The 17627-nt window shown below is 45.0% G+C and overlaps 3 protein-coding genes across 3 annotated transcripts in view; 1 reads left to right on the top strand and 2 right to left on the bottom strand.

Annotated features, from left to right (window-relative positions):
- The window catches only part of LOC115327926 (chromodomain Y-like protein), a 29746-nt gene extending 17750 nt beyond the window's left edge, over positions 1–11996 (bottom strand). Inside the window, exons 1-4 of the mRNA XM_029988961.3 lie at positions 11763–11996; positions 11271–11438; positions 4226–4312; positions 4063–4131 (exon numbers count right to left, since the gene is read on the bottom strand). Of these exons, the coding sequence (XP_029844821.2) occupies positions 4063–4131; positions 4226–4312; positions 11271–11438; positions 11763–11786 (348 nt within the window). The 5' untranslated portion in view covers positions 11787–11996. The remainder of the gene's footprint in view (positions 1–4062; positions 4132–4225; positions 4313–11270; positions 11439–11762) is intronic.
- A 262-nt stretch (positions 11997–12258) lies between these two features.
- On the top strand, positions 12259–13744 carry LOC8031939 (acyl-coenzyme A diphosphatase FITM2). The gene has a single exon (XM_029988965.3). The coding sequence runs from the start codon at positions 12267–12269 to the stop codon at positions 13245–13247; it is 981 nt and encodes a 326-aa protein (XP_029844825.1). The 5' UTR covers positions 12259–12266; the 3' UTR covers positions 13248–13744.
- Positions 13633–17258, bottom strand: LOC8031938 (ATP-binding cassette sub-family B member 10, mitochondrial). Its single transcript, XM_002407865.4, has one exon. It carries the CDS (start codon positions 16765–16767, stop codon positions 14818–14820), a length of 1950 nt encoding a protein of 649 aa, XP_002407909.2. The 5' UTR covers positions 16768–17258; the 3' UTR covers positions 13633–14817.
- Between the last annotated feature and the right edge of the window lie 369 nt (positions 17259–17627).

Genomic DNA, 17627 nt, shown 5'->3' with positions numbered 1-17627 from the left:
GGAGGGAGGGAGGGGAGGAGGAAATGAGGTGTAGGGGAGAATAAAAGGGAGGAGGATGGAGGAGGGGCATACCCTCCTCTCCGTACCCTCCCCCTCAAGAGCTGCACTCTCACTTGGCATTACAGGGAACTGTAGAGGTCTAGTCTTTTTTTTTTACTTGACTACGCCTTAATAGGTATTTTTCTCGTGCGGAACTGTCTATGTTCATTGTTACTCCCCCCCCCCCCCCCCCCCCTTTGTTTTTTATGTTTACTTCTGTTAATGCTGAAAATAGTATTGTGTTTAGTGCTGCAGAAATGCCAATGCAGGGTCCTGTGGCTTTGTCAAGCTGTCCTGACAGCTTTTTCCACAAGCGTCCAGTATCTTGTATGTTGCACTTGAAGCAAAAATAAACATCAAACATAAAGACAATGCCTTCCTTGCTTTCCCACTTCTGTGTAAGCAATGGTTAGCATCCGCTGCTCACCAAGTTTCATCTCCCCAAACACTCAACCAGCTGTATAGTGCTTAAAAAGCACCAGAATCACAAGTAGAATGTTACAACAAAAATCATTCTTTCCATTATAACAAAGTCAATTCCAGCAATCACTTTTGAAACATATGCTGACTGATGAAGGACATAGCATAAACATCTATGAGTTGTCATTATAAGTGTCAAATCAGACGTTAACCGGATAGTATTCAAGTGAAATGTTTGAACAGTTCTGAACATTGAATTGAATGTTTTGTTAAAGTTTTGAAGGTATTAAATTATGCATTAGGTTATAATGAAATTATGCATTTTAATGGAGTTAAAAACCAAGCATTTGGCATTTAATTATGCACATCAATGGAATTTTACATGTAGAGTTTTATAATGTTAAATCAGTGTGCGAGCAATAGATATGCCTCCTTAAAAATAAAAGCAGGAAGTATTTCCATGTCCACCGTCAAAATATCTAAAAAAAAAAAAAGAAAAAAAATTTCCATGTCTACGACGTTATTTTAGTAAAACGTGAAAATAGCTGTCAAATGATTTTGAGGTCCCCGTCAGAATCGCAACTTTCTTATTACGACGTCTTCGTCAAAATAGTTGCTTCAACATTATCTTGACATACCCCGTCAATGCAGCCGTCGTGATAGCCATTTCGTTCCATTTGGTTTACGACTGAATGTGTTGAGTTGACGGAGTCGTGTTGCTGTGTCGCATGCCTAAGAAGCTTCAATCCTACTTGGCGTTACGAATGTCTTAGTCAGCGTGTGTGTTCTCTTCAGTTCATCTTTTTGGACACGCCCAGCGGCATGTTACGAGCTCTCACAAGTCATTTCGCCACGTATGAATCTGCAACTGTGGGAAACTGGGCGATCCAAAGAGTTTGACCAGGTTGCCCGCATGTTAAATCATCTCTCATGATTCCTACTGCAAGGTGGCGAAGCGTAATTGGCCACATGAGTGGTGCTGCGCTGCTAATAAAGGCCGGTGCAGAAGTATGCAAGGGGCTCTCTGGGTCGCGACGCTGGCAGTAACAGTCAATAAATAACTGTGTTGTTGAACCAGTGCGTTGTGTCATTCTCTGAGACGGGTAGCGGCAAGGGAAATCCTGCAGAACAAAGGTGAGCTGGATATTCCTCTATCTGGCCTGCACGTAACAAATGTAAGTGTGTACACTGTGTTAAGACTGAGAGTTTGGGCCAATTTTTAAATCTGCACGCCTCCACTACCGCGCGATCTTCGAATGATTTCAAGGTCTCGCTTTACATCTAGCCCCTGCCCCCTTTTGAGCTAGGTCTTGTGGGTTTGTTGTTTAGTTTAAATTTGCTTTTTGTTTGTTTATACAGAGTTTGGGGAGGTTACTAAACAATCAGGACATCAAATAAAGTGTTACAAATGCAAACATTGCCTTTTCTGTTTCTTGATCAGTGCAAACAAACAACAAAGGTTCCGACACTATGAGCAAAAAGTTATCTTGCAGTCTGCGTCGCGGTTCAGCACGGATTTTTCTATACCAATTGTGGGATTGACTGATATTTTTATTACCTGATTTTTTAAAAGATTCAGACATGATTTTTATAAATCATGCATTCGGTGACGTTTAGCACAGTACTACCAAGCAAATGTTACACGCGGCCCGATCATTTAAAACCTCTGGTTGCTATATGCAAACAAGGTGACAAATGTTTTATCACCGCTTTCAATGCCCTGCCAGTTTGAAGCTCCCAATCCAAACTTGGGTCAGTTTGGTGGCCAGTTGGATGGGAGACATCAAAAGAAAGCAGTTAAAATTTTGACAGGGGATGTCAAAATTATCTGAAAACTATTTTCACATCTTTAGGAAGTGGTGTCACTGGCATCAAAATAATTTGAGATATTTTGAAGCCGGACGTCGAAATAGTCACTGCCGGCTAAATATACTCTAGTTTACTATGTCGTTAAGGCTATTATTAAATGTCCATATGTCCAATGCTAAAGACAATTTAGTTTTTATTTAAACTTTATTGATCATGCTTTCAAACAGATGGAAGCCTACTATATAGAGGAGGTAACCCATCAAGAAATTTGATGTAAAAATGAGATCTATAGGGCACCCGAGCTATACCTAGTTACTTAGAAATTCTCCCACTATAAATATCCTTCCTTAAATTATCATTTCGAAACAAATAATTATCAATGACACACACAACTTCATCAGGATATCACAGTCTATCATAAATATAAGCAGTAGTTTTGGTTTGCTTTTTTTTTTTTTTTTTACTGCAAGATAGAGTAGTCATTCTAACATTTCACCAGGTTCCCCTAAAAAGAAAATACACTCCACTGGAAATGTAGAGGTCCCTGGTTCGATACCAGGACCAGGCAGATATTTTCGGTCGCGCACCAGTCACCCAGCTGCGTTTGGAGATTTGTGCTTGCCCTTTGTCCCCCTTCTTCAAAGATTATTATCGACATTGTCTTCCAGCTCGCTTACACCTCTGCATTAATTGCATTATAATGTGTACACATGCACCATTTCACTTCAAAGGAGTGCTTTTCCCCTTAAAACATATGGCTGCACTGCAGCAAAGCAAAATATCCAGGATGGTGATGTCTCCTCTGCAGGTGTCATTTCTCAGCAGTACACAAATGTGCAGTGAGAGGCACACTAAATTAAGTTAACTAGCCCACTCGCAGAGAAATACTGCAAATCTACAGAGTTTGATACCAATACTTTGATACTTGATACTGTGTTTGATACTAAGATTAAATCCATTAGCACGTCATTCAAAGCAACAATAAACATATTCAAAAATTCAACAAGCCTAACGTAACAATCCTGCAATGTAGCAGGGCCTGAGCTATTACTGCCAATATTGAGAAAGCGAATCCCCCGAGTCTTGGTGTGGATTCTTCACGTTTTGAAGAAAAATAGCAGGATGTGGCAGGGTAAACGCCATGTCGCAGTTTTCTGCGAATGGCTCAGAAATCATATCACTCCCACATTCAATTTCGTATATTACCTCTGCTCTTATGGAATGCATTTTATAAGGTTTTTATCCGATAATTAATGGAATAAAAAAGCTCTCATTATGATGCAAGCTGTAAGGAGAATTCAACTCGGTAGATGCTGGTTTCTCCTCGACACGCTACTACGCAAATTTTTGTGTGCCTGACTAATAAAGTCCTCTCTCCCAAAAACAGCAAAAAAACAAAGCCACAACTATAAGCTACAACAGAAGCAAGTAGAGACGATAATAGCTTGCAACTAGTAGAGAGATTTTTAAGCACTGCCTAAAATCTCTAAGAAATGTTTCCCTCTAAAAAGTACTTTCTGAGGAGCCATTTCTTGGGCTCCATGGAGAGACAACCTACCCACAGCTTCAACATACATCAAGTATTGTGTGCAACTACTGGAAATGAAAGATCTACAAAGTTAACAAAGGCCACAATGTTAATTGGAATTAGAACTGAAAGTGAGGAATTGAAAACCTCTCATGTCAAGAATTTCTGCAGTGTGGATACGTCCTTAACTGGGAGAGACCAGCTGTAAACCATGAATATCCAAGTGTGGGACATGTCAGAGTTAGTGCCAATGTTGAATAACTAACCTCTTCCTCTTTGCGCCACTGGTCAACCTGCAGACGGCGTCTTGTTATGATCTCAGCTGCTTCCAGGGTCTGTTAAAAAAAATTTTGGTCACCTGTCATGCTTTTGGCATTTATGTATCAAAATTATTATAATATTAACTCTCCAATAAAAACGTATATCAACCTTGCTCGCCGATTTCTCAAGCACGCTTGTGTACTGTTTCCGTGGCGTGGGAGAGACAGTTGCCATCAGCTCTGTGCCCTCTTCGTCCTTGATTGAACGATAAGAGAATATCAAGCTCTCACTTCAATCCCATTCTTCATCCATGATTGAACAGCACCCAAAAATCAAGCTCTTGCCTCCATACCATTAATTCTTTCGAACTCCGCTCGCCATTTATCATGGAAAAAATTTACTTCACAAACTTTGGCTGCCACACAGAGTTAAGAATTCTGCAAAAACTGTTAAAATGACTCAATACGCAATATATTCCTGAAAATAAATGAGAGTTTTAGATATACACATCAGTGTACATGGCATTTGAAAGCATTAATCAAAACTTTACATGACAAGTACAAGTTATAATAACTGTTGAAATTGGCCAATCAGGCTGGACCACCTAACTTGTCACTTCCTATGTGGGTTGCCCCCCGGTTACCTCCGTCGTCCCTGAGCAATGGCTCTATCAGGCTCAGCGACACTCAAAATTTGAGCAGACTGCCACATAACAATGCCGCCTACAACGTTACTAGAACCCCTCAGTAGGGAAACTGCCATAGAGCCTGCCCTGAAAAAGTGGCTCCAATCCGTACTTGAGAACTGAGCTAATGGCGATCACAACGCCGCCATTTCTCCCACAGCATCCACTCCGGGAACTGCACGGCTGCACGTCGAGTCGGGCAAGGGCTGGTGGTGCCATCTTGCAGTAGCTATGTAAAGCAACTTTCATGTCTCAACTCGTCGCTAAAGGGTGGCGCTGTTATCGTATTTAGCTCGGTCTCGGTGGACGCCAGCGGCCCAGGTTGCAAAAGCGAGTTTCCCAACTGAGGGTTTTAGTAATGTTGGCTGCCTCTATCATCTAAAATACACAAACTATGGATGATGAATATAGTCTTGTATCAGGGTTCGCTACACTGGATGACAATGTTAATGCGAACATGGCACTTCATCACAAATGTTTCCTATGTGCCGAGAAAGTGAAGGAGAGGAAGAGATGAGAGCGCGTGGGGATGTCAGAACGCCGAGTTCTGGTTGGAACAGTTAGTAGGTAGACCAAAAGCAAGCAGCGTGTCTCCACTGACTTTGTCAAACATGTAACACCAGCGTCCGGCGGTTGGTTTTCGCATTCGAACGCATTCGACGAGTGCAGCGGAGACAAAGGCAGCCTTTGTCTCCACTGCACTTGTCAAACGCGTTAAAACGCAAAACGCAGGCGTCTGGCTCTTGCATTCAAATGTGTTCGACTAGTGCAGTGGAGACAAAGGCAGCTAGCTTTAGGTCTACCCACTACAGTCAAACCCGTTTATAACGAACAGCAGGAAACGCTATGATCAGTTCGATATAGCAAAAACCATTTACAACGAACTTCCACAATGTGTTCGTTGTAAGGCAAGAGCTTCTCTTTCCTTCTCATCTCAATTCCACCTTGTAACAACACGCTGGAATTTTTTTTTTGCACGCATGCAGATTTTGTTATTTTAGCTTATCTCCCTTTCTGAATTGCTTCTCTTCGTGGGCAACCACATTAGGATAAATGTTTTTTTGTTTTTTTTTCTGTGCGTGCATGCAGCACTTTTCTTTAGCTTTCTCACCTTCAGAATCGCATCTCTTCGCTCAATTTTGTTTGCGGCTTGAGCTTTTTGAATTTTCTTTCCTACTTTTTTTTTTTTTTTTGGGGGGGGGGGGGGGGGGGGGGGGGGGGAGGCTAGAAGAATATTGCTTGCTCGTTTTTGGAAACCTTCCCGGGGAAAAAAGTTTGATATAGCCAATGTGTTGTTCGTTATAAAAAGCACTTTTTACATCCATTTTTATTTAAATTTTCTGTGAGTTCGATATCAAAAATAATTTGCTGTACTTGGGTTCATTCTAAACGGGTTTCACTGTAATCACTGTAATCCGAGCTCGGCATTCTGACATCCCCACGCGCTCTCACCTCCTCCTCTTCCACTTTTTCGGCGCATAAGGTATTGCCGGGCACCAAATCTTACACATTAGGTCAGTGCCTCCAAAGAGCACTTTTCACCACATCAGTAGTTTTGACGACAGAAAATACCGGCGATCACTTATTTGCACAAAGTGTTGCACTCTATATACTGGCTTCCATATCTGTTTTCCAAACCACTGTATTTTCAATCCATCATCGATTCTCTGCATCATTAGTTGCGTTCTCTTGTATAGACATTTTCACTCTCCATCGCATGGGCGCTGTCACCTTGGAATCACGTGATGCAGCCGTCATTAGGTTGCTTCAACTCTTCACTCCGCTCTCCCCTCCGCATCTTGGCACATACATTGCATTCATATTTTTTGTCGCGCTTCATTGCATTTCTTGCCTTACTCCAATACTTAGATTGACTACCTAATTGCATGACATCATTATGTGCACGACTTCTGCAGTTAAATTTGCAACACGTTTTGACCATTTTCACTGTCGGCGCGACGGATATGCGTGAAGAGACTATCTCACGCACATTGAGCATTTTGAAAATTCTGAGACAGCACGAGGGTTCAAAGGTTAATTACTTACGAAAACTCAGGTTTGCTTACTAATAGTGGCAGAACATTCGCAATAAGAAGTGCAAGGCACTGTGAACAACTTAAAGGGGCACTAAAGTCATTTTTAAGAAAGGTCGTTTTTGATCTTATATTGTTAAAATATGTTATTTCCCACATATACCAAGTCCTATATTACAAAACTGGCTATTCATCTCAGGGCAAGAGAAAAACATGTGGACTCTTCTTTCCCGCAAACTACACTGTGTGGACCAATGAAGCCCTACAATACGCACAGATTCCGAATGATTTTATTATAACTCATTTTGAAGAGAGTCTGATAGGCACACATTCAGATAAGACTTCTCTTTTTCACCGTGGACGAAGCTACCGGTTGCAACTCACCGACAAGCGCCTTTCAAAGACCACTTCACTCGGAAGCTTCCCAAAAAGGGCATGTCGCAATCTTTAAACACGCTTTTTAACGAAAAAATATGCTACGCACGATTGTAATTTCGGGTTTGTTGGGATGCTTAGAGCATCTAGATTGAGTTGTTACCACAAAAGGATGATCTCAAAATCGACTTCAATGCCCCTTTAACATTTCGCGAGGCCCTAATTTTTGTGAAATGTGCTATTTGAAAAATATTGCAAAAATTGATTATGCAAATACACCACTTCAACAAATACAGAGCATATCACTCCTAATCGCAAAATTTTGTGCCTGCAAAATATTCTTTATAACCACACTTCCCAAGATTTGCAAAATATTAAGCCCACAAAAAAAAAGTGAATTACACAATATTTATGATCATACATTTTTATGAACACACATTTAGGATCTGAGGGAAGGTGACAAGAACATTCAGCTTACAGAGCCACTGCATGTGTTACGTAAAGGCATTGTGCTTTGTATTAATAACAGACTGAAAACAGTTGCTTTAGATTATATTGGGGAACTCGGGGAGAGGGTAGGTTAAGAACGCAAATTTTTTTTCCGATGCTTGAAATAATGGTACATCCATATCATTTGGTTTGTTTATTCATAACATCTCACCTACATCTGTTTGACATTCATAAGCGTTTTTGCGACATAAACATGCACTTGATAAATATAGCATGCTTGGTCCCATGTCTACTGCCTTTCAAGTGATTTAATAGTTTTCTTCAGATAACCAGTGCAATTCAATTAATTTATTTCAACACAAAGGCTAGAACTCCCCGCGTAGTGCATGGAGTCCATAATATGTCAACACTAAAAAAAAGGCGTCTGCATGAAAATCACCCGAGAGCGGCATTGTTCATGGCAAATATATCAATATAATTTCAGTGACTGGCAGTGCCGAAAACTACAAAGTGCATTTGTTCAAACATATAAAGAGCTGCCTACACAGGTCCATAGAGTGGCACCTGGCATTCTACTTCAGCCAAACTTGCCGGACGTCACTTCTCTTGTGCCCTTTAAATTCATTTGGAAAATTTTATTGAAGACAATTGTCAGACTTCATTTGACGAGCCTGTCACTTATTGCCCATCTCGAAAATTTCACAGAAAATTTCATACAACGAATAGTTTACTTCTCAAGGCCAATATTGTGAAATGCTGTTAATGAGTACTTTAGTTAAAGAAATTCGCTACTCGCCCTAGGTTGGAATATTGAGATACTCCTTGGGTACTTAACTTCTTTGAAAAAAACAAACTAAAATATCATCACTGCTTTTTTTTTTTTTTTTTTTTTTTTTATCTGCACAAATATAGGAGTCTGTTTCAGTCTGCGAAGTCGGACGTAACTCTAGACCTTGAGGTAAAGTTACAAGGGAGTTAAAGGCAACTCGATGTGACACTAGACATTGCATAAACAAAATACTATGGGGGCTGCCATCTTCAAAAACGAAACAACAAAACCGAAACAAAGTGGTGAGAGGGCGCTTTTAAGAGTTTAAATAATTACTTGACACTTTCTCTTTTTTAATTGTTTGTTTGTCAATTTAGATTATGTTAATAATATATTATTAGTTTTACAACATATTTTTATTGACACAAAGCCCCCGATCACATGGTTTGCGATTACTACAGGTTTATGGATCCTAAAGTGGGCATCTCGACAGCAGGCTACACGCCGTCAGTGAGCGCGGCGATGCAATTCGGTCAGCGCTCCGGTGTTACCCAAACTTCTGCTCCCAACAGTACATTCAAACAGTGGCAACAAACAAAACACCCTGACCTTCCCCCCAATGGCAGCACAGTATCACCTGACTTGACGATACATCCAGTCAAACGGCACAAAACTCGGCATATTCAAAGAAGACACCGCTGATCTCTACTATAAAGGGCTGGATGGCGCTTAGCTGCTCTCCGAGCCTGGCGCAAGTGAAGCCACCGGTCGTTCGATGCTGTCCCGGAAGTCAGGCGTGCGCTGGGCTTCCTAGTGCATTTAGTCAATATTTCTGGATGAAATCCCGAGAATAAGGTATTTGAACATGGGACATACACACACTTGATAAACAACCTTTTCACATCAAATGGCTTCCCATGAGACTTCTCGGGTCCGCATGCACTGTTATTCCGCAACAAGCAGGCTCTCTTGGGATGACAAGAAAAAAACCCAGCACCCTGAACGCTGTTCGAACCAGCTCTCGGAAGAGCTGAAAAGCCTGTCAAGCGCTCGCTTCCGTGACAAGCGGCTTACTTCCGGTGGCTTCAAACCTGTCTGCACAATGCGCCATCCAGCTCCCTATACACCAACTCAACTCTCCTACGTCACGCCGCGGTGGTGGCGCGCCGGACGCACTTCCGGTCTGTGGCGGTGGGCAGAAGTCGCCGTGCCAGACATGCATTCCTGTGTTCCCTTGGAAGAAACGAGACAAAAAACCTGCTTTCTCGTCAAAATGCTGCGACGGGGGTTGTACCAAGAGAGTCTGGAAAGGTTTGAAGATCAGTTTTCATGTGTTTTTGCCCCCTCCGTTCGTCCGAGAACGTGGATAGTAGCCGTGAAAAGGGCAAACCAGACGCTGTCGAACTACGATTGCGTGCGCGGGCAACACTTTGTGGTCGCCAGATGTGTTTGCTTTGTTCCAACATAAACGAGAAAAAACCGCCAAGTTGTCCGAACCACCCACGGGTTCAGTGCGTCTTCAAATTCACACGGCCGCCTGATCGTTCAAACTTTCGTCTGCTTTTTGTCGTCTGCTCGTTCAAACAAAAGCGGCCCGTAGACCAAACTTTGACCCGGTGATTGCAATAAGAAGTAATTGCAGACCTCAAAAGACTTAAGTAGGCTCGGTGTAAAAAGAAGATACAAGATGTTGATCATTGGTACCGGCGGTCATCACCGACTTGTTACGCTTGGTCTGTTCCCGCTTCCGATTTTCAGTATCGACGTCAATCATCGCCGCTACCTTCTACACTTTTGCAACACGAGCGACGTCGCTACCGAAAATAGCTGGAAGAATCTCATCATGGTTTTGGCGTCCATTCTGCGGCGTTCATGCGAATGAATCGCCGCACGTCAAATTATTTACGGAAAGTTTAGCGGCGTAACGAGCCTTGATAATTTCGCTTAAGCGATTAAAGTGGTAAGACATTGCGATGAGGACGTGGAATCGACAATTCCAACGCGAAAAAGAGTAGGCAGACTCACACAGACGCCGACAACGTGACATTCGAGTGGTTTGTTGACGCGGGACGCGGTGCTTCTTGCCCATACCCCATTACGCATGCGTTCGAACTGTCGTCTGCTCTTTTAAACTTGGCTGCTTTTTGTCGTCAGCTCGTCCAAACGACAGCGGCCTGGAAACCAAACGTTGACCCGGTAATTGCGATAAGAACTAAGTGCAGGCCTCAAAACACTTTTGAAGGTTCGTTGGGGTAAGTAGGCTAAGTGTAAACAGATACAAGAAGATGTTTATCATTATTGTTACCAGTGGCCATCACCGACTTGTAATGCCCGATTCTACTTGCGGTTTTCAGTATCGACGTCCACCATCTCAGCTACGGTCCGCGCTTTTGCAGTCCGAGCAACGTCGCATCTGAAAACAGCGAGCAGAATCTGATCGTGGGAGTCAGGCTTTAGCGCCCATTCTGCGGCGTCCACGTGAAATGAATCGGCGCACGTCACATTACTCACGCAAAGTTTTGCCTCGTTAGTTTTGCTGAAGCCGCTCAAATAGTCAGACATTGTTAGGAGGACGTAGCATCAACAATTCCAACGCGAAAAAGGGCACGGGGACTCCCACCGACGCCGACAACAACGCAATTCAATGGTTTGTTTATGGGCGACGGCGGGCTTCTTGCCCACCATCCACCGCGCATGCGCGGTGCCGGTGGCGTCCGCTAGGGGCGCTCCGGTTTGTTTGTAAACATGAGTTGGTGTATAGTAGATCAGTGGAAGACACCGAGATACTTCTCAAAACAAAAGAAGATTCCGCTCAGATCGAGCACGCCCTCTCTCTCTCTCTCTCCCTCTCAGATCGAGCCTTTACGCTGTCGCACGAAGATTCAAAACAAGTGCGCCTACCTCGCGAAGACTGGCCAGATATTCGCGGAGCAGCTCCTCACAGCCTGTCAAATTCTTTTCAGGCTCCCAAGTATCTTCTTCAGGTCCAAACCCTTTCCACCGGATGAGGTATTCCTGCTTTTCGTTCCTCCCGGAACGCTTTCGGCGGTGGTTCAAAATTCGTTCAACCTAAAAGTGTTCGACATTTAGGTCAGTATATAAAACACTGACTGCGTTTACAAGGATGCGATTGTAGCGCATCGAATCGAGATTTGACTTTTTGTGATTGGTAGCAGATGGGTAGAGGAGGAAGAAGTAAGAAGAGAGGCAGCGTGTGATTGGTCCCTGCTCGATTCGATTCACTACGATCGCATTCATGTAAACGAAGCAACTGACAGGAGTACGGCAAAGCACGACGGAAGGCAACTCGAAAGGGGCGCCCTGCGTTCTGTCAGCGGATGCAATTTTAAAAACGTCAACACGCAAAATGGCGCGTTCAAACCCAATACTTGCCTCATAGTGTTCGCCTCCCTCCATTGTGCGTCCTGTTTGGGGTCAACAGAATGCTTGCTTGGCCCAGGATAGAAAAGTTAAAAAATACTAGGCTACTGCGTCAGATATGTTTAGCTAATTGATAGACTGTGGACAAACAGCGACACTGTACCAGCGCTGTACTCGCTGTACTACCTTGGCGGTAAAAAGCGCTGGTTCGGATTGGACGGATTGGCCAACTTAGCCTTGGCCAATAAGCCACTAGCAAATTTACGCAATCTGAATTTTTTTCTTTTTTTTAGTTTTTAGTAATATGTATAGATACAACCTTAGAAAGATATCTATTACATATTAGCATTTAAACAATATTTTAGTTACAAAAATAAAAATAAACTTTGTTTAGAAAGTAGTTTGCAGCTTGATATGGTGATTAATTTAAAGGACTTGATTGCCTTGTTGTGTGTGGATTCTGTTGCCTTTATATTAAACTAAAAAGTCAAATATGCGATCCAATCCAAGACCAAAATGGCTGGCAATCAGCGGCGAGGTCGTGCGTCGAGCGCTCTGAAATGGGATTCAAACAGCGCGAAACAGACAGCTCCAGGGCGGAAACCGTTGGCCGACCCGACTTCGGTGTCCCAAGTGCTCGTCATGGTGGGCCTGCACATCTGCCGGCGGGTTGTTCTTGTCCAGCCCAGCGTAAAAGTGCCCGTCTACCTCGGCATCCTTCTCTTTGGTTCGATCATGTGCGACTTTTTCCCCATACCACGTAGTTACCTGTCCCGCAAGGACAACGTGTTCAACGTGTACTTCGTCAAGCTCGCCTGGGGCTGGACGCTCATCACGGTCGGTCTGTTCTTAGCGCTGTCCAGCTGGGTTTACTGCTGCGGCGATCGCGCGCTCATCCGACGCCACCTGAGCCGACTCGCCGTCGGAACGGCAGTCTGGTTTTTCACCACTAACTTCTTTGTCGTCTTCGAGTCGTACACCGGATACTGCAGTTCGGAGAAGTACGCTACGCGACAACTCTGCGTTCGAAACGGCTACCGCTGGTTGGGCTTCGACATCTCCGGTCACGCATTTCTGCTCATCTATTGCAATCTGCTCATCATGGAAGAGGCGAAGAGCTTGTGCGGCTGGGAGCGCATCGGCGAGATGATCAGGAACGAGAAGTACGACGACGACAGCCCTCTAAAGGACGTTGCCGAGCATCACCTGGTGGTGCTGCGGGACTCGTACCCCAAGCTCACGCCTTACGTGCGGCTCATGTTTGTGGCCATGACGCTGCTCTCGATATTGTGGGACGTTATGCTCGTGTGCACCGTAGTCTATTTTCACACGATGGTGCAGAAGGCGCTCGGGGGTGTCATTGCGATCCTGCTGTGGTTCCTGACCTACAGAGTCTGGTACATGTCGCAGTGGTCCCCTGGCCTGCCCGGAAAAGGCTTGTTTCGATATGGCGACATTGTGAGAAAGTCTTGGAAAGCGTCTGGCAGTAAAAGTTGATTACTGCAGCTTTTTACTCGTTTGTCACGTTTAATGACGCACGCGTTGTTGTTGACCCTGGGGTGTTATCGTTTTGTTTGCCAACAATTCATTATTTTCCAAATTCACGGCTCCAGACTTCTTGGTATGAATATATGCTCGCGATTGGCGACAGACTTTAAAGCTAGAAATTCCTACAGACAGCCCTGGTATGCACGCACCTTCACTGCCAAGACCTCTCAAACCGTGGATTTCTGAAAATTCTGATTTGTATATTGTTTTATCCCAAAGTAGCACCCGTCGGACAAGGTTGTGTTGTACTCACTTAATATGAAGAATTTTGTGTAAATTGTTGTATGTTGCAGCTTATCTCATTGTGCATGCAACAATTGAAAGACATTGAACATGTGGTTTATATTGCCCTTTTAATATATGCTTGCAATTATATTTACACCCATCCTCATTGTGTCAGCTCAAAATGAACAAACTTTGTAATAAAGATGCTACCTCTTACAAAACAGTTTTCACTATGTTTGGCAGTGCAAGGGCAAGCCTCAATATACAGGGTGTCCCCCCCAAAAAAAAACAATTTACAGGGTTTTTTTTATTGCAAAAATAAACTAGGCATTGCCGAATGCTCATTCTCCGCCCAAAGGTAGCCCTATACCCGTTTTCACCTCAAGAAAAAAGCAAGTTTTGCGCATTGTTCATACGCGGCACGAAGTAGTTCTTACGAGATTTATTGTCGGAGGAAAAAGCGATGCTTTTGGCGTTTGGAACGTGTGCGTCTTGATAAGACAACATAGAACTAATCTACAAATCACCTACCTATATCTCAATTCCTTACATAAAGGGGAAAATCAGTAATGCTCCGCGAGAAGCCGGACTTTTTTTTACTATGGTTCTTGAGGTGAAAACAGGTATAGAGGTCACAACCAGATGCCGAAGTTTCAGCCCGATCCAAATTTTATTCAAAAGTTATAAGCGATTTTATGAAAAGTTCAATGGGAAAATGGTGGCCGACGGAGTTTTCAAATACATGGGGCTCTATGGCGCCAGAAACTGAAAACGGGCAAAAATGAGCTCCATTTTCCCATTGAACTTTTCAGAAAATCGCATAAATTTTGAACAAGGCATCGAATCGGGCTGAAACTTTGGCATCTGGTTGCGACCTCTAGGGCTACTTTTGGGCAGAGAATGAGCGTTCGGCGATGCCTAGTTTATTTTTGCGGTAAAAAAACCCTCTAAAGCTTTTTTTGTGACACCCTGTAGATGAAAAAATCAACCATTAGGAGCTTTAGTCGGAATTTAGAAGTTCTTGAAACACTAACTGCTGAATCTGCTTTTAACAGCTTCTTTGGGAAGGATAACATTGTAATACCCTCAAGGAAGTCCTTAAGGTACTTAATCAAAGATACTTTATGTTCAAGCTAAAGTAGACATTATTTCTATTCTGCTCCCAGCACACCTTTGGAAGCAGATCACCATACAATAAGATGAGATGCAGCCCAGCTTTCACCTACACTACACACTTAACCTCTTAATCAAATGAGCCAAGCTAAGCTGTCCAAGGCCACTAGACAGAGCTTTGTCATGAGCTCTGTTCATCCACAGGATCATCCTGCATTTGATGTTCCACTAATGTCCGGAAAAGTCCACCAGGTATGTGCGCCAGCTCGTCAAAAGTGCCCGACTCCACAATAGAACCCCCTTTCAAGACGGCTATGTTGCTTGCCCTTCGAACAGTCGAAAGTCTGTGAGCAATGGTTAGGACAGTCCGCCCCCTCATGAGCCTCTCAAGCGCTTGTTGAACTGCCCTTTCGCTCACGGCATCCAGAGAGCTGGTTGCCTCATCCAACACCAGAACCCTGGGATCCCTCAAGATAGCCCTGGCAATGGCAACTCTTTGCTTTTGGCCTCCTGACAAAAGAATCCCCCTTTCCCCAACCAGGGTGTCGAATCCGTCTGGCAAAGCTTCTATGAAGTCCAGGGCATTTGCTTCTCTTGCTGCCTGGACTACATCGTCACGCGTCGTCTGCGCCGGATCCTTGGAGCCATACAGGATGTTGTCGTAAATGGATGCCGCAAACAGCGTTGGTTCCTGGCTGACAATGCCCACGCTGGTTCGCAGGAAACGGGGATCCAGCTCTCGCACATCCACGCCATCCAGCATGATGAGTCCCGAGGTGGGATCGTACAGTCTGAGCAGCAGGGCGGCTAGAGTGGACTTGCCTTGACCACTGGGCCCCACAACGGCCAGGATGCTGCCCTCTGGAACCAAAAGGCTCAGCTTGCTGAGGACCAGAGCCTCGGGTCGCGTAGGGTATGAGAAAGTGACGTCATGAAACTCTACCCGACCCCTGAGCTGCTCCAGGATTCTGCCACCGGCCACCGGTAAGGCTGGAGTACGGTCCACAATTTCCCAGATTTTCTTAGAGGCACCGAGTGCTTTGGCACTCTCGGTGAAAAAGCTGCCAAGTCCACCGATGGAAACACCCACGTAGGCTGCATACAGCAGAAACGAGGACAGGCTGCCAACAGTGAGCTCGCCGCGGGACATCAGTATGCCGCCGTAGTAAAGCACAGCCAGCACTATCATGTTGCCCGTGGCCCCCGTGCACCCGAAGAAGAGCGCCTTCAGCGTGGTCTCTGTGTTTATGCGATCCAGGAGCAGGTGTAGGCCCTGCGTGTAGCGGGACTTCTCGTACTCTTCCTTGGCGAACGAGCGGACGGTCCGGACGTTCGAGAACTGTTCCTCCGCGATGGCGCTCGTTTGGGCCAGTCGTGACTGCACGTCTACTGCGACCTGCTTCAGCCTCCGCGCGAACACAAAGGAAGCCGCGGCGACGGGAGGCACCACGCTCAGACCGACCAGGGCCAGGTGGGAAGAAGTGTACACCATCATACCGACGCCACCCAAGACCGCGATGGATGACCTCAGTCCGTCCGAGATGTTCTGGGTGAGTGACATGCCGATCAAAGCTGTGTCGCTGGACAGGCGGGTGACCAGGTCGCCTGTTCGACTGCGATCGAAGAACGCCACCTCTTGTTGAATGATAGAGGCGTGCGCTTGCCTGCGGAGAGAGTGGATGATGCGCTGCGCGGAGTTGTTCATCAGGTAGACCCGACCGAAGTTGGCCAGGCCGCCGATCACCACAACGCCCGCTAGGATGGTGCAAATCCGATTCAGGTTCTCACGTAGGTTGGCTTCTCCGGAAGAGGTGTAGATGACGTCGATCATCTTGCCGATGCAAAATGGGAAGGCGATCATGACCGAGCTGGACACGAAGAGCAGCACGACCGCCACGGTCAGTCGACCCCTCTCGGGTTTGGCGTGGCGCAGGAGCCTTCGCAGGTCGCCGCTTTTCTTCCCAGTTGGCCGACGGACCGAGCTCAAGCACCGCCCGAGATGCAGCGCAGGCCGAACGTTGTGCCTAGAGCTGCAAATGCTGCGCAAGTGACTCGTCCAGCGGATCGTGTTCCGTTGCAGCACGACCTGACGGAGCCGTTGTGTGCACAAGTTCACAAATAGGACACTCATCGTTGGGTCGCTGGGTTTCGATGGCACGTTTGACCAGCGCCTCCTTGTTTGTCTTCACGATCAGCGGCAAAGAGCCTAGGGCTGATTCGCTGCACTACTGAGATGCTGATCGCCAGCTCGTCGAACTGAAGTCACATTGATTTCATACAACGTGAGGAGATACATGCCAAAACGTTTCGTCCAAGTTAACCTGTTTCTTTTCTTCTTTTAAATACGAATCAGTGGGGGTAGCGTTGTCCCAAACCAGCACGAACGTGACAAGAATGTGAAGATTACATGTGGCCCGGACTACTTATCACGAAATCAAATCAAACGAAAGCGTGGGCGGATCAGCAGAGTGCAGCAGAACCAGCAGAAGCAGCAAGTTACCGTGGCCAGATTGAAACCGATTTTTGTCTAAGCATCACCAGCTACAATTTTTTTGCTGTGCGTGAACTAAGAATTATATTAAACCTTTCAAACAATGCTAGACACTATTTATTCTATCTACCTGGCCCTTTTACCACTGGTACTTATCAAGGGCGGTCAACAGTTTTAAACAGTGCAGCACCAGTAGCACAGAACTCGTTAGACATATCGAATTTCCTACTCTGTGTGGCAACCCTCTAAAATTTGCTGCTTTTGCTAGTACGTTGCTCAAGGAGGTTATGACGTTGCTACACCATAGTCGCGCTGCTCTCTTCACTCTACTGCTCACTCTTTGAGATTTGCGCGCTTTGCGCGCCACTTTGTTATAGTGGGTGTGGTCGTTTCGCCACAGCCGCCACAGCATATAAGAAACTATTTATATAAAAATGTAATATTTTTGACTTGTAATAGGCTTGTTTTGAGTGAAATATAGTTTTATTTACGGCTTTTGT

This window comes from Ixodes scapularis, unplaced genomic scaffold, assembly GCF_016920785.2.
Source record: "Ixodes scapularis isolate PalLabHiFi unplaced genomic scaffold, ASM1692078v2 PGA_scaffold9__187_contigs__length_104089568, whole genome shotgun sequence".
Lineage (NCBI taxonomy): Eukaryota > Metazoa > Arthropoda > Arachnida > Ixodida > Ixodidae > Ixodes > Ixodes scapularis.
Note: the sequence above shows the minus strand (reverse complement) of the source record. Positions and strands in the feature narration are given on the sequence as shown.